Source organism: Sinocyclocheilus grahami, unplaced genomic scaffold (assembly GCF_001515645.1).
Source record: "Sinocyclocheilus grahami isolate Dianchi unplaced genomic scaffold, SAMN03320097.WGS_v1.1 scaffold267.1, whole genome shotgun sequence".
In the NCBI taxonomy this organism is placed as follows: Eukaryota; Metazoa; Chordata; class Actinopteri; order Cypriniformes; family Cyprinidae; genus Sinocyclocheilus; species Sinocyclocheilus grahami.
Genome location: NW_015505446.1, coordinates 827,643 through 846,025, shown reverse-complemented (window position 1 = coordinate 846,025; position 18,383 = coordinate 827,643). Strand labels below are relative to the sequence as shown.

The 18,383-nt window shown below is 34.5% G+C and overlaps 1 protein-coding gene across 1 annotated transcript; it reads right to left on the bottom strand.

Annotated features, from left to right (window-relative positions):
- Nucleotides 1–528: 528 nt before the first annotated feature.
- On the bottom strand, nt 529–13,249 carry LOC107599488 (myocyte-specific enhancer factor 2B-like). Its single transcript, XM_016291086.1, has 9 exons — nt 13,140–13,249; nt 8,795–8,885; nt 7,864–8,067; nt 6,788–6,910; nt 6,526–6,706; nt 2,286–2,431; nt 1,421–1,517; nt 1,181–1,283; nt 529–941 (listed from the first exon to the last, which is right to left on the bottom strand). Exons 2-9 carry the CDS (start codon nt 8,846–8,848, stop codon nt 605–607), a joined length of 1,245 nt encoding a protein of 414 aa, XP_016146572.1. The 5' UTR covers nt 8,849–8,885; nt 13,140–13,249; the 3' UTR covers nt 529–604.
- Nucleotides 13,250–18,383: the final 5,134 nt, after the last annotated feature.

The window sequence follows — 18,383 nt, the reverse complement described above, 5'->3', positions numbered from 1 at the left end:
TGGAACCATTTAGACAAAAAGGTTCTTCTATGGCATCGTGAAGCACCTTTATTTTTAAGAGTGTAGACTTGCATGTCTTTCAACATTAAGCTAAAAAAAACGTGCATGGCCCTAACACTATAGTTTTTAGACGGTATACTTCCAGCCATGTTTAATTTGAAAACGAGGATTAACGTCCATTAGAAGGCCATTGAATAAGTTACTTTGACATCGTTTAAACATCAAAAATACAAATACATTTGATATAGACACATTTGGAAAAAACTGTTTTCAAATGCACTTTACGCCAAGTAAACTAGTCGTTCAACAGCTTTACCTTGACTTCGTTACTAATCAAACACACCTGAGTTTGCTAATCAATGTCTTCAGGATCATTAGATAATCACAGGTAGGTTTGTTTGATTATAGGGTTGGAGCTAAACTCTGCAGGAAAGTGGATCTCGCGAGCCAGATTTGAGGATCACTGCTGTAGAGGGTCCATTTCTCCAAATCTGCTCCGATCTCATCTAGATCTGGCATTGTCTGAGGGTGAGTACATTTTTAGCAAATTTTTATTTTTGGGTGAACTATTAGTTTAAGACATTAAAAGAAACGGTTGTGGCAATTATCTTATCCATCCATTACTGAGGTCAGGTTGCTTCAAAGGCTGGTGGCTTTTCCCCTCTCGGGGTTCTCTGTGTGGGCCATGCTGGCTGGAGTAACTGCTCTTCTGTATCTCGTCCCTCTCCATAGCTGTGTATTCCTCTGACCGTGGGCAGCTGGTCACTTTGGGCTCTTCCATTGGTGAGTGCTGCAGCATGTGATGGCTGGGGGGCGTGGCTGAGAGCATGTGCTCAGGAGAGGTGCGCTCTGATTTGATGCTCAGGTTGAGGGAGGGGTGTGGTGGCGAGGAAGGGGAGGAGCACTGGGACGAGTACGAGCAGTTTCCTCCTGATGCCATCCTGTGGACAGTGACATGAACGTGATGTACAGACATTTGAGTGTCATAAATAGTTATAAATAATCATATAATTATAAATAAAAATCATTATTAAATAATTTAATAAAATTAAATATAAATGAATTAAATACAAATAAAAACACAAATCTAAATGCAAAAATTGAAAGTAAATATAATATAATATTTTTTATACTGATTTATTGTATGATTAATATGTATGGTCATTAAAAAATGTCTGACCCAGGGCTGATCATGGACTGGTGGGTGTCCTGATGAGACAAATGTTGCCAGGTATTCATAGAATTGCGCTGAAAACCCACAGTGTAACTGGGGTGGCTGTATTCTAAAATAGAAACGGACTGTTAGTGCTTCCTTTTAAGGTTAATTAGAATAATACTCAAAATGTGTAACATGCATACTGTCGCATGGCAGTATTTATAATTTTGCAGAAAGTGCTCTGAATAAAGACTGGGCCCCCACCTGAGGCCCCGTAGTTCCCCAGACTGTGTCCCAGTAAGCCTGTCTTCCCCATCGCCATCATGTGGCCCCCAGCATTCATACTCTGATAGAGTGCTCTCTAGATGGGAACCAAAGGAAAAGAAAACTGAAATAACCACAAAATTATTAATATTATAAATATCACTATCATAATGTAATACTTACATTAATGAATTATATTACATTATATTAATATATTATAACAGTATATTATAGTAATATAATATATTATATTAAATTCATTATTATATTATAATTATATTAATAATTGATATGACAAATATTAATAATACAAATTAATACAATATTCCATGATGAAATATCTATATTTAGAAATCTCATAAGACTTTAAATCATATATTTTCATAATTACAACAATTTATACAATTGCCAAGCAAAATACTAATATTATAAATTCATATTATATTATAGTATGTACTTTCATTAATTAATATAATATACAATGGATATGACAAATATGAATATTATAAATTAATATAACATTATTTAACAAATTAACAATATAATTACTTCAAGTCATTAGTTACTGGACATAATACATATTATAAATAGATATTATATTTAAATGAACTAATATAATATAATATAATATATAATTGCATCGATAATTATATTTGAATGTACATGAGCAACTTCTCTATTATGCATTTTAAAATGACTGTCAATTATTTACACATATACATTGATATAAGAGTCACCAGGAAATGAAGATAAAGTTGCCTCTTCCTCTGTATTAAAGTTATGTAAAGGTACATATGTGAAGTTCTGTGTAGTGACGAAACAGTCATTTCAGTGTATAAGTGAATACTTTTGTAGACTCTCTCACAGCATTGGATAAATTGCTGCGGGTTCCACACAGTCCGCTGTGAGCATCAATACGTCGTCCATCACTGGCCATATTCAGAGGGGGCGGAGTCTTCATCTCCAAGGCCCTGCTCAGGTTGCCATGAGAGAACATGGAGTAGCCCAGACCTTCACAGTCATATGGGAAGTGAAAAACAAGATGTGGTTGAAATTATTTTTTCAGTTTCTCTCTCCCACTCTCTCTGTCGCTCACTGAAAGAAGAAGTCTTCCTTCTCAGACCGTGTTTATTCACTATCTAGGCTTGACACCTGTATGGAAACATATTTTGCTGATAAATGTGAACTTGTCATCATGTGATGGCTCTGAATGTTTTGATAAAGCGACTTTCAAAGGAACCATTTTATGCACACAATTAAATCATATTTTGAAACGTTCTGCATAATTTAATGGAATTACAGGTTGGTTGGAAATAGGGGGAAAAAAGCTTGTCAAGTGACATTTTCCTTGATTTTCTTGTTTTCGTCACACATTACATTTCCATTATATTCCTATATAATGTCTCTTTGGTGACACGTTGTCCTTTTTGCCCACTTCACAACTTTTTTATGAACAGTATTTTTGCAACTGAAAAAAGTAAAAAAAAAAAGTTAATAAATAGTTTAACTCAAAAAAATGTAATTAATTATTTCACTCTTTATCCAAACTATCTCAGTTTTAAAAAATGTAATAATAATTTTTATCAATAAATAATAGCTATAAATAAGTAAATATTTTTTTCATATAATAATAAACAATTCATAAATTAAATAATAAATAAATAGCATCTCATATTTCATCACAACTCACATTTCATGTCAAGTTCTCAAATACACTTTTGAAAAACAAATAATGTTTAAATTGAATTACTGTCACTCTTCATCTGGATTATCATATCTTTTAAAATATAATAATATTTTTCATTGCAGAATGTCATTTTTGTCTGAATAAATAAATGTTTTAATGTATGTTAATAAATAAATAAATAAATATTTTATTAATAAATACATTTTATAAATAAATAAATAAATAAATATTTTATAAATAAATAGGTAGAAATATGTTTGAAAAGTACACAAAATAAATGAAAGCATGGTAAAAAAAAAAAAAATCTTGACCTTTGACCAAGAAAATGAAATTATGTTCATGTAAAATGTTAAAAATCAAGCCCTGGGATATGGATCCTCACACATCAAAAAGCCTGGACGTCTACCACCACATCAAACTATTTCTATTCCTTTTCAAGACCACTCTCACAATTAGTAGCTGCATTCTGATGCATGTGACTCTTTAACTTGCTTTTATAGTGCTGGATTCTGACCACAGGTCGCGTTGAGTAGAATATTCCCATGCAGCACTACTAATAGTAATATGGAGTTGAAGAGGCACAGCATCAAAAAGTCCGGCAGGTGTGACATTCTGCTCAGAAACCACAGCTCTGTCTTCAGCTACTGTTTCATATGTGTGTCTGTGTGTGTGTGCGTGGTTGAGAGGGTGGGCTGTTTCACATATGAGAACTTCCTGTGCGCAAATACTAAAATACTCTACTCGGGGAGCGTTCCCCATTGCCTTTCTGTGTACCCCCATCCGATAATGACTATAATAAGTACTGTGTATCACCAGCAAAGTCACGATACAGAGGCCACGATACGATACGTATCACGATACGGAACTGCACTGCACTGAATTTCCCCTCAGAAGAATTGAGTAAAACAGCTGTTTATTAAACACTGTATACTATAGTGCCATTTTTAACTACTGGCAGAGCAGGCAGTTGACCTCTGCATTATGAAGGGCCTCCAAAACTGTACCACAGTACAATATAGGTAATGGCATATGTTTCATGTTTACATTGTGCACTCCCCACCAGGTACAATATTCTGATTGTTTGCATATTGTTTTTAAGCCCATAAATAATAAAGTACTCGTTCTAATAAATTTATATTGTAATGTACTCATTCTAATATATTAAAAAAAATCATCATAACATTGCTGGTAGGTTATCATTGTAAAATTAGAAGAGTTCTAAACTAATGCGCTGTCTTCTGTATCTAACACACACACACGCTCAGTCATTCACACAGATCACGTTGCGGCCACACTCAGACATTCAGGAACAAACTTTTTAGCACTGCCCCGCAATTTTATCAACTAAATAACTTAATCGCTCAAGAGCTACATTATCTTTCTCAACAAGGAGCTGGTAACATCATTGTTTTTAAAGGAATTAAAGCCACAGCTTCACTGTTAATAGAGAAACGCAGAAAAACGGTGGTAATTCATACTTACACAGCCTCTCTCTCTCTCTCTCTCTCTCTGTCTAATAAATTAACACTTGATGAATTACACTTTTCTGAGAATAGAATATTGAAGTGGAGATCGCTAAACTGCAAGCTAGCCAGTGTTTTCAGAAAGCAAGCACGTTTATCCTCAGTGGAGGTTTTTAGAAACCTCGCACTTTTCTGCTCAATTTTAAACGTTGTTCTTGTATTCCAATTAAGCGCGGTCCACTGCTGCACACGTGCCACAATATCGATACAGGGCCAGCTTTAATAATTCATAATTAACTATATAATAATTCATAATTAACTACATCATAAAGTACATGTTTTTGTCTTACCCCAAACCAATATGGCCTATAATAATTATTGCTATTTTAGAGTTGTCAGGAAGGATTTCCCAGGAAACGGCGTACTTTTATCATAAGTCTGTGCGTGTTTATGTCATATCAGTAAATAAAGGCAAGTAGGTCAGGTGATTGGTATATGGAAGGTGGATGGGGTCAAAAGTCTTTGAACGGAACGCATTTGACCTCGTCAAAATGCACTGTTTGGCCACATTAACATGACAACATGCACAGCAGCCAATGAAATTGCTGTGTTTGAGACTCTATTTGCTTATGTGATGCGTGGGTACATTGGTATATATGTTTACAAACATCAGACTTCATGTTTATTCATGGAAGATGTTGTAATGGTACACTGGTATGCTTGTATGCAAACATCACACATTATATTTGCTCATGAGGGATAAATCAAGAGGTAAATCTACTTTAAAAAGTATTAGACTACATGTTCGAACACAGCCAGAATGTGCGCGTTGAGAGATATGTTCAAATTAGTTTGCTTAACATGGTAAAATTGTTCGTCTTTATACATACTAAAGAAACACGGCAAAAACTGACGCCTTAACACAGCTAGAATGCCGCGTTAACGTGGACGAACAGTGCATGTAGACACAGTCAAATTTCACACATTCCGTTTAAAGACATTTGGCCCCATCAGCCCTTCATATTTTTATTCACAGTGGAATTAGTTTGAAGCCACAACAACTAAACCGCATACTGAAAAGAGTTTGCAAGCAAAAAGGGAAAGCGACAGTACCCATAATAAATCATGAATCAACATAATTTGCATTGCATCACATCTGCTGTGCATTGACTAGGTTCACAATATAATTTTTAATTTCAAAACCAGTTCCACTTGCCTATAAATAGTTTTCCATCTTATATTGTAATGCTGAAGTAGGCTATTTTCTGTGAATGTGCGAGACTTCTGATTCATTAGGTAAATGACTAGAAGAATAACAATGTGCCGTATACGGTAAAACTTTGACCTACATCCTAGTTTGTTTACAATTACCACAATGCATTAAATACTACGATACAAAATAACAGTTTGCAATATCAAGCAGCAAAACCCGCTGTTTTGTAAAGATATAAATAACTGGAATAGAATGACACCGGAAGCCTTGCACATTCAAGTTACAAATGACCGTGTCCGCTTTTACTTTAAAAATAAGGTGCATAGTTTGCACCTTTATCTGATATGAATAGCAATCGTTATGTCTGATGGTTGAGTTGCCAGACTTTAAAAGTTATTTTAAAACAACTGATTTCAACGAGTCCAAACAACAACCGTGTATAAGCTATTTACTTGCTCATAAGAAATACTTTTCGGATATCCGTCTTTCTTTATTGTTAAAGTTTTCATGTCGCTTTTCACATTCGCACTGATAAGCCATAAGATTCATCCATGGAGACGAATAACAACTCACGTAATTATCATAACAACGTTCCTCCTCAAATAACTTGCAGTTTTATGCTTCAACCGCTAGATGTTACATACTATTACACACATAGTATAGCTTTAACTGTAGCCTTTTTTAATATTGAAGGATAAGTCTAGTCATGTTTACAAATATTTGGAAACAATATGGATCTTACCTGCATGCGGTCCCATGAGAGCTGGATGGGAGTTGGAGCTGACAGAACCAGTTGGGCCCAGCCTGTTACACAATGGTTTGTAGGACGGTGTCCGATGGGAACCTAGGTTTGGATTGGAGGAGCTGCTGTAGCCGTTTTCGGTACTTGCACCCATCACTTCTGAAGGCAGGAGCGAAGGAGCCTGTAATTGGATTTACAGCATTACTTTAGACGTGTGTTTCAGATAATCATATGTGTGTGGTTCATTTTTGATTCTACTAACATAATAGCGCTGGCGAGCGATGGAGAGGTCCATGCCATCATGATATTTCTCCGTTCCCGTCGTCACGCTGGCTTCCTGATTAAGCTCCGAACTATCCAACCCCAATCCTTTCCTTCTCAAAGTCTGGAGTGCTCAGAGAGTAAGAGGATGGAAAAGAGGAGAAAAGAGAGAATGGTATGACATTGGGGTGAAGGAGAGGAAATTGGACTAGGACATGACTTCGGCTAAATTTGAACCTCCATCTCTCATATGAGCACCACAGCTCAATATGACTTGATACTCAGCTCTTCTAATGAGAAAAAATATAGAAAGAGAGAAAGAAGTCTATTATGCTCACCAAGGGCTGCATTTATTTGATCAAAAATACAGTAAAAATTGTAATATTGTGAAATATTATTATAATTTTAAATATGTGTTTTCTATGTTATTATATTATAAAATGCAATTTATTCCTGTGATGCTAATCATTACTCCAGTCATCAGTGTCACATAATCCTTCAGAAATCATTCTAATATGCTGATATGATGCTCAAGAAACAATTTTTTTATTATCAATCTTGAAAACAGTTGTGCTGCTTAATATTTTTGTGGAAATTGTGCTAAATTTTTTAGGACTCTTTGATGAACAGAAAGTTCAGAAGAACAGCATTTATTTTGGGGGGAAAAAACTTGTGGTATTTTAAATGTCTTTGGTGTCACTTTTGGTCAATTTAATGCAAAACGCAAAACTATTTCTTTCAAATAAAATCTTACTGATCCCAAACGTTTGAATGGTACTATATATTATTATTATACTTCTTTATAATTATTAAATGAGAAAATAATGCTAAATAAATCATTTTCATTAATGGTCTGTTTTTTGGGGGGGTTTTTGGCCCGTACTTCCAAATATACAGGCATATCTAATTGATGTCCTAATCTTCTCCTGCTTCATTTGCAATTACAAACTAGTTGTGGGACTTTGTTTGGTTATGTTTCAATTATATCAAGCACAGTTAAATCATAGTGGTAACTCATCTGATTTGGTGATATGCTAATAATGAACACATTTCAGAAGAGAGAGATTTGGCATGTACCTCCAGTATGTCAGTGTTTGTACGGCTTTCGTGAGGTTCACTGTATTCGGTGTACTTTAACAGCACTTTGTCCATATCGGTGCTGGCATATTGGAAAAGACGGTTAGTGCTGTTGAAGATGATGAGAGCGATCTCGCAGTCGCACAACACGCTCAGCTCGTAGGCCTTTTTCATCAGACCAAATTTGCGCTTGGTAAATGTCACCTTGAAGAAGAGAACAAACCACAGGACTATTGTTACAGAAACTTCTGATAGATGCTACAAACTAAGCTATCATGGTTTGACACCTCACGCTGTTTTCTTTTAAAGTCTTTTTTTGGACATATGTCTTCTTCGTCTCATAGCAAAGCCCATGTTTCACACCTTAAGATCTTTTGCCCTGGATTAAAATATCACATTCTGATGTAGAGCAAAAGCAACCGTCTACCATTGATTTCCGTGTGAGAATGGCAAAGGTGTGAAAACCTTACATAATTTAGTCCTAATGGTCTGAAAAGAAAGAAAGCCTCATTTTTTTTTTCATCAAATAAATATGGAGATATAGATATATAGATTAACATACAACATGAAATCAAAATTAATAGAAACATTATTTATGGTTTTATTATGCAAAAATGTTCGGTACAACTGGGGGGAAAAATCCTAATGTTTTAGAATTAAAAAAATAATAATCAAAATTGTATAATTTTTTCAGTCTTTAAAACAACTTTTCTTTGAGGGTGGAATCAAAAATAAAATAGTAATGGTAATAAAACAGGATAACATCCACCAATCATATCCTAATTGTTGAAATCAAACATCGCCCTACATTATTTCCTATCAAATATTCAGTTTCACACACAAACAAAATGTCATATTATAGAAACTAAAAATGTTCTGATGTCATTTCATGTTGAATTTAAACAGCATATGAAATGAAACAAGTACAAACCTGTCTATTCCGCTGGTCAAGAATCCGAGAGATCTGTATTTTCTTCCGCCCCATGATGTTTTGCGTTCGGAGCGGGTTTTCCCTAAACCAGCTGAAAGACAGAATGAAAAATGTAATTTATTAGCAGAAAGCGTGGCGTTTTTATTTATATAAATTTTTGTTTACATTTTTTAAAATAATAATTTACAGAAAGTAACAGCATAATATAAAATAAGAATAATACAATAAATAACTAAATATTTAAATATAATATAATATAATAAAAAAATTACAATATATTTGGTAGTGAAATATATGCATGTGCACAACAGTTCACAATTCATTGGCACTCATTTTGCTGCAGTAACATCAGTATATGGATTGCTTTTGCAAATATATTGAGAACTACTCATGGGTGATGTGTTCAGCCAATACCAACTACCAGCTCAACTTCCCAACCACGAATTATGGTAAGTTTGTGTACTTATACCCTCCAGAGGGTCAGCTAGGAGTAAAGTTAGCCCGGGCGCACAGGATAACACCCCCACAGTCTGGGTTATCCCAACACAAACATGAACATTTCCACAGGGCATGGGTTAAAAATATGTCATCTCCATTTAAAGGTAGAGTAAAGTTAGAATTAACATTACAACCGCACTTAAAATAATAGTGTGATACGATGAAGGGAAAGTTCCTATCCACCCCCTGTTCTCCCATGAGCGAAATGGACACCAACAGTTGATTTTGGGGGTTTTGTTATGTAAAGTTTCCAGGTTTAGGGTTGTCAGTCAGTGGAAACTGAAAGGTTTTAACCAGTTGCAGAACAGGAGTGATGCATTTCACAGATCTAGAAGGTAGGGTGACCATATGTGCCATTTTCCCAGGATGCGTCCTGGCCAGGATTTCTATATTGCCTAAAATATCTAGGTTTTGGCTTTGTTTGCGTGTGCAGACACGTATGGTCACCCTATAGAAGGAGCCTGGTCAAATGCTAGAGGCTAAAGCTAACACTTTGTTTTAATCTGTTCTCAAATAACATTAAAATTCTCCACTCAGCACATCTGCTTTGCTATTTTCATGCACATTTGATAGTGAAGTCACACTAGAATGACTTTTAAAGCTAAATTACCAGTAGCTAACATTTTTGTAAGTTACAGCATTGTAGCTAGAATCTGCTAAGCTGTTAGCTGCATTTAACTACATTGAGATTCTAGCAGCTGACATAAAAAGCAAAAAACCCGAAGTAGAAAATATCTTCATGTTTCTAAACAAGAATGACACTCAGTTGATGTCGATAAGAACCACAATACATTGGACATAGCAAAAAATCAAGACCTCTAGTATGTACGCTAAGCTTGTAGCTTCATTTGACTTTACAACTTCACATAGGGCTATAAATCAGTGAAATACAATCATAAATTTGGCTTTGCTAACGTATTTGGTATCAATCCCACTGGGAAATATCTTTCAGATGATCTACCCCTGCTGTTAGCATAGTGGCTAACGACTAATGTAAAAGCCCCGGGACATAAGCTATGATTTTTTTTTCTCTCATATTAGGCATGTGTAACCTCGTCTATTTTTAAAATCTTAAAGCCAGTGGTTTACGGAGAGAGTGATGCTGTTCCCACGATCCATGAGTGCCCATTGCCCTCACACCCACCCCTTGGCACAGAGACGGACAAGTGGAGGAATCCTTGTTTTTTGCCATTATAACCATATAAAGAGAATATCAGTATGATATTCTCCGTACACACACACACACACACACCTAAAATGCTTTGACAGGTGGCCTGCATCACTGTTGGGCAGTTGATCATGAGATATAAATGTAATGTGAGGAAGTGAGAAGCATTTGTGACAAGATTGCTATCACCAAACAATGTGTCGGGCTAAGTTTAATGTTCCTCAAATTTGTGAATGCTTTTGCTCGCAAACCAATGCGACTATAAGCATCATCATTACAATGTTTTGATGTTGTTTTGAGCTTTAACTCAAACAACAGAGAATAATCAACAAACTGATTTTTGATACTATAGTAGACACAACCACAGACAGAAACATCCTGTCCAACACACTGGACAATTCATAACTATTTTACGTTTTGACGAATTTGTGTGATCTCATTGGTAACATGTTGATTGTGGCGTGATTAGAACTAGCGAGCAAAAAAAAAAAATATAAAATTATATATATATATATAATATTTTTATAATATATTTGAATGCATTGCATTTAATATATTCCATCTCAATATTTTAACAGAGGCAACCTTTGTCCAAAATCCGGTACTTTTATGCCAAAATAAATTATTTCGTGAAAAAAGAAAACACATCTATTTTACAAATTTAAATAGCTTGCACACAATTAAATAGTGATAAAATGTTCAAAAATGATGCTACTCAACTTACTTCATTTAAATTAGCTAATGCATACAGCAAAAAAAAGATGTAGTATGCAATAATGCAACTATTGCACCTCTGGATCCTGTCTGCCCTCGGTGTACATTCAGCTTCCTTTGAGATTTACCCAGAGGCCAGACAGTGGAAAAGAATACACACAAACAGTGGCAATGGTACGCTGACGGGCTCCTGCAGAGCAGCACTCGCTCTGGGGCCGGAGGGGACTAATTGCTGGGTCCCTCATGGGGGCAAAGCCATCAGAGGTCCAACAACAAACACCTTTGTCGAGACTAGTCAAAGCTGTTTGGGCAGGGGAATGAAAATAAATGAGCTTTAGAACACTAGAGCAAATAATTATTTGGTAATAGCCGTCCAAACTGTTTCAAAACCATATGCAGCTGGCCCCTGTAGAGTACAGACAGTTCAGCTGTTGGTGGCTGAAGCTAATGGTTGGTATGTGTGTGTGTTGGTGGGATGAGAAACCTGTGTGCGCCAAAAATAGCAAGTAAGATTTGTATTTGCATACCAAATGACAAGAGCAAACGGTCTAAGAAGCTCAAGAAGCAAAAGCATATGCTTTCGAAATGATTATGGCACAACATTATCGTTTGTTTATGGTGCAGTAAATGCACATCAGGTAGATACATTTCAAAATACGCATGGTTTCTGCATTTTGCAAAATGCAACATGGTCCCTGGGGCTTAAATTTACATCCTGGTGTAAGAATGTCCGTTAGATTACAGATATGTGTTTTGTGGTGGATTTCACCCTTTAGTTGACCTCTGTAAACTGTGGCAAAGCATGCAACTGCAAAGCTGGGATTGATTCGGGGAGTGCGTATATTGAACAAATGTGCGTTTGGAATGCAATATAAGTGGATTTGGACAATAAATAAATAAAGAATTTGCAAACTCAATAAATATAATCGGGTATCCCTGGTATAATCATTTTGAAATAACACGGAAACCGTATATCTGCACTAAACCTGTAAATCTGTTTAGAAACAAAGTGCTAACAACACTTTGTGTAATAAATAATGCGTTCTGCATTCGTTGCATTCGAAAGGCCTAATCTTCTATGCTTCAATTGTATATATCTATTGAACTATTATATTATTTTGCAAAATGTATTTATATTTCATTATTATTATTATGTATAAATATTATTAATTGTAATATAATATTTGTATTTATATATTGCAAAATAATGAATACTCTTATCACTACTATTAATACATTATTAGAATTAATACAATATTATTTTAATATGTAGATAGAGCTATGATATTATTGTGCAATAACAATTATATGTGTATTTTATTTATTGCATGTATATGTGTGTGTGTGTATATATATATATATATATATAATATTATGTGTGTGTGTAAAAAAAAAAATTAAAAAAAAAAAAAAAAAAAAAAACTTTGAAATGTTTTACTTTACATGTAATGAATCTAGAATATATGAAAGTTTCACTTTTTGAAATGTTACAAAAAAAGAACTTTTTCACAATATTCTAATTTTTTATTTATTGCATGTATATGTGTGTGTGTGTATATATATATATATGCATATATATATATATATATAATATTATGATATTATACTATATTATATATAGAGCTATGATATTTTTTGCAATACCCATTTATATTTAATTTTTTATTTATGTATATTTCTACAAATACTATATTATAATGAATTAAGTAATATTATATATAGATCTACTATATATAGATTAAGAATATCCAAAGAAAAGTTGAAAGAATATCTCCTCTACCATGGTCACCCATGCAAGACTAAACGCTGCCCAAATCCTTAACCATCAAGAGGTCACATCTCATTTGATTTTAATATTCATTTACTTAACATGTTAAGGCTACACTGATCATGTGTCATTTAATTTAACTATACTTTATAGCTAAACACTTAAACAGTTTTATACTTAAAAAAAACAGATCTTACCTGGTTTGGACAAATAACCAGTCGGATGAGTCGTTAAGAACAGTATCACCAGTCTGCAGTAGAAGATGAATCAGCTGAATGGACGAGTTGGTTGAGTTCACATCACCTGATGATCGTCGGGCGCTTTTGACATCAGCGCATCTCCAGCTGTTCATACTGTAGCAGCATCACTCGGAGAACGCCACGCCCCCTCAGCGTTTCCATTGGCTGAAAACGATGCCAATCAACTCCAGCTGTTCCTATAGCAGCAGCATCAGGCAGACAATGCCACGCCCCTGATACGTTCCCATTGGCTAAAAGAGACGCCAATCATTTCCGCCTATTCACACCATCAGCAGCAGCGACTTTAGAGTTTTGCTCCCGCCTGTGTCGAGTTTTATTGGCTGCAAAAGACGCCATTAATTTTACTATCTGTAATTCACTGAATAAAAATCTCCGCAGATACTTTAAATACACACTTAAATATTTAGCGTACAAGGGTTATAGTTTAATGAAGTAGTTGAAGTGAAATAGCGAAAAGAGAAAGATTAAGAACATTGTCCTTTTTATGTTAAGCACATTAAACGCTGAATATTACCGTGATGAAGCTATTAAACCAGTTTGAGTCACCTATGAAAATTAATTACGCAACAGAGACATGACAATATTAATCCAGGATGAACTGAAGAAACTGAACTGAAAAAGCCTTAATATTCTGAGTTAGAAAGGCATTTATTAATTCATTAATTCATTTATTATTATTATTATTAAATGTATTATTTTGTTTAATTACAATGTAACATAATAACATATAATAACTTTGTTATGTGCTGGCAGGAGTTTCAACCTTTAAGGTCCAAAGCTAGAGTCTCTGAGCAAAACTTTAATAACGTTTATTAAAAAAAAGAAATACATTTATATGTAGAAACGTCAGGAAACAGTTATGAAACTTGTAGTCTCTATTATTCTTATAAATCTTTATCCACTGGAGTATACAGACCCCTAATTTTCGGACTGTCAAATGTGCTTCATATTTCAAGGGGGAAATAAATAAATGTAAAATGTTAAAATATACAGTATAGTAAAAAATAGGTATACATTTCATTACATTTCATTGTAAAAAATGTATTTCTTTATTACAGATTTGCATGAACAAAATGCATAAAATTCTAAATACATATGGGTTAGCTTACTTTTTTCTATTCACTATCATTATTTTTTACAGCAGGGTAACCGCCTCAAAATATGTATTCAAATCACTATAAAACTAATAACACAGTCACAATTTCAAACATGGCACAGAACTTCATTCATCTCAACAGAGGCCATCTTAGCTAGTTTCTATTTTTTGTAATTTATCTTAGCAGAGTCTTATGAACCCACAGACTACTTCCCATAAAAAGGTGACAATGAGATGCACAAGAGAAAACTACTTCACTTGCTGTAAAGAGGTTAACAATATCTCTCACTCACACAGTGGCTTTAGTTCCCCTCTGAGAGTTTAATCTGCATGTCATCTGATGCAAGAATCAGCAACTTTGTGTCATGCACCTGAGAGTCCCTCAGCATCCCTCCTGCAGGAAGCTCAGTGTGTTCAGATTCCCTCCAGTCCAGAAGGAACAAACATAAACATTGATTTTAAGGCAAGACACCACAGGTGAAAAGGGTAAAAATGTAACTTTTAACTAACAGATCGCCCCAGTTGATTAATCACAGACAACTGTTTTGTATTACAAGTTTTCAGAAATGATGTTACATTTAAATGAGGCAAATTAGGAATTCTGTAATTGAATATGCACTTGCATACATTTCCAGAAGAGAAAACTAGGCACTGTATAAAGACAGGTTCAAAATTCTTTCATTTTGTTGACATACTAAAGGGTCTCTTCGATTTCTCTCATTATCACTCCATAAATCAGAAAATACCAAAGCAAAACCCAAAATGACAAATTTTGCCTATAGTGTCTTGCCTTAAAAGGCAAACTGAATATTCAATATAATTTCGGAAGAAAATAAAGTTAGTTTTTTTTATTTAATTGATTTTAATAATTAAAAGTCTGGCTATTAAGTCTTTATTGTTATTTTATGTAATTCAATGTAATACCAGAAGCTTCTGTAACTGAACTCAAATGTCCAAAAAAGCTCTGTCTGATTATGAAATGCAATAGGTGAGAAAGTTCAATAAAGATACAGAATCATCATTTTAAGACTGTCAAATCACTATATTAATTTCTCAGTTCTTCAAAGCATCATTATATGCATACAACTAATGAATACGGTTTTTTTTGTGGAACTTAAAAATGTTCTCCTCTTAAATAAAGATTCTTTAAAGATAAAGATTCTTTGGCATTGATAGTTCCATTATAGGAACCGTAAACATCCATCATTACACAAAAGGTTATTCTTTAGATTATTAAAATGTTCTTCATACTAAGAAAACTACTGTTATTTTAAGAAATGTTCACTGAAAGGTTCTTTGAGGAACCCAAAATGGTTCTTCCCTTTCGGCACCTTTATTTTTAAGAGTGTAGCCTAAAAACCTTTTCAGGTTCTACCTGGAACCTTTATGTATATAATACATTTATAGCGGTTAATATAATTACTACTCTACATAACTGGGTCTCATATCAAATAATGCAAACTCTGGAAAGTGTCAAGTGTCAAATTTTTATTTTTCCCCTGAAACGTCTCACTTCTGCTTTTGACAACATCAGTGGCCTGAAGTTTTTGTACATGTGGTGAGTCTCTCGGAATCAGAAATAGCCTCTCTGGTCAGCGTTCATATTTAGGCGATTTTTCAGGCGATGGTTTTTTTAGTGTCAGGCTTATCGCGTTCAGCACAGCGGCCGACCTTGCGTTCCCATCAGCCCATTCTGAGCAAAAACACACACACACACAAACAAAACCACCTGCACATTCAGGGTTAAGGTAACAAGACATGTTTCACCTTTATGTAAATAAGTTTAAATATGATGCATATATATATATATATATATATACACATGGCCGTACCCAGGCTTTGAAAATTAGTGAGGTCGGGGGAGGGGTGCTATAATAACCCCTACAAATACAACTCATTATATACACTATAAACACTTTAAAGGAGACAGACATGTAGATGTTTGTGAAAGATGTTTTCTCTTTTTTGTTTTGGAGGAATTATTCTTTTTAAATCATACCCTACTGAATGCATCAAAATACTTTACAACATTTAAGGGTGGATAATTTGATCAGTTTATTACAACAATACATAACTACAATACGTTTGTCTAGTGCTCGTATTAAAGTTCACAGAATGATTTGTGAAAATTTAACTATACTGAATGACATAGCATAGACTTCTTCATGGCTAGTTATTGCGTATTTCATTTCATTCTGTAACCAACTTGTTCTACAGATCTGTGTGTACTAGTGTTAAATGCTACTGTTTTTGACAGCGTTGATAAGGTTTATGACAGATAATGTCATGATCATTTTTGCGTTTCCCTTACCGAATGTCGTATCCTGTCAGCAAAAACCTGTCCATGGGCTTTTTTGATTGCCTTCAGTTTAAGAACACCTGCGATGCAGTGTTGCCAGATATTGATACTAAAACAAACAAAAAAACTACAAGTAAATAAAAATAAACCGAAATTATTTCCGATCTTTTATAAATAAGATAAGATAAAGATATCGCTGACTCTACACGGAAACGTCCTACTTTATTAACTTTCTAAAGTGTTAAATTAAGTGGAAAAGACAAGTCCAAAAACGCTTATAATAGCTGGATCTGGCAACACGGAGGCTGCGCCCGCGCCCTCACTCACAGCTCTCTCAAGCCTCCTTCAGTCCGCCAGCATCTTGCAGCGATCATTTTCATACCAGGGAGGGACGCTAAACATTCTTCCAAACTGTCTAAACTGAATTATACATGTCATGCAGGCATTCATATGATGAGTTTAACAGCAAATTAGTCATTCAAAGAACACATTTTATTTTTGAACATGAAAAATTTACCAAGGTCCGGACCTCGGTGGCCTCATAGCTGGTTACGGGCCTGAACATATATATTCAGAAATAAAATGTTCCTAATAAAGGCCTACTGTAGATGCTCTTTATATCTTCAGCACTGCTTTTGCACCTGTAACATACAAAATGAAGAGTGGAGATATTTTTTCCCTTTTGATCAGGGTATAGCACATATTTCAGAGCAATTTATAATCTCAGAAATCATATGAATGACTGGATGTGGACTATTTTTCAAAAAGCTTTCCATTGCCTTAACTAAGAGTTCTCCAGAGTGCAATGCTTGTCTCTAAGGCAACCGAAGCAAAGCTTTGTCAGTTTTAAAAGGTCTCTTAACTTAGTGCTCTCAAACCCTGGTCCTTTCTTCCGAATAGAATCTTTCTTGTTGTGGACTTAAATTTTTGTGCAAAATAATAATTCTTTAATACATATTTATTGTGGCTGATACACTACTCAGATAGCACACGTGTCATCTTTTAAAGATCGCTTCATCTGGAAAGCATCTGCTGTGTACAAACATCTGATAGACGTCTCTAAGATGTCAGTTTTACATACATTGTAAATCATAAACATCTTAAAGACATCTTCTAAGCGTCTATTTGACATCTAACAGGAAACGTCCTATAGACAGACGTATTGCAAATCAGCAAACACTCTAAAAAAATACGTCTTGCAGATGTCAGATCGACGTCTCCGTGATGTACGTGTGCTATCAGGGTGTGAATATGCAACATTTTGAATGATCTTAGGCTATCATGCAACACTTTAAAAAATGCTGGGTTGTTTCAACCCAACTTTGTGTCAAATATGGACTAACCCAACATTGGGTTAAATTTTTTAATTAAATTTTTAACTCAAAAGTTGGGTTAGTCCATATTTGACCCAAAGTTGGGTTGAACAAACCCAGCATTTTTAGAGTGAAATAGGCCAATTTTACTCAACCCACATTTTTAGCGTTCTATAGCAAGCTCAAGCGCATTAGGTAAATAAAAAAAGAAAGTCCTTGCATGATGTTGTTTTAAATGTGTTTTTATGATAGGCCTATGTGATTTATGTATGTAGCTACAACATAATTCTAAAATGACTGCAGTCTTGCACATTTTATGTCTAGTTATTTGGGAAATCTCAAGCATGTTTTCAATTACAGGTTTTGAAAACAACACCACCTTAAAGGGGTCATATGATGTTGCTAAAAAGGTCATTTTGTGTATTTGGTGTAATGAAATGTGTTTATTCGGTTTAAAGTTCAAAAAACAAATT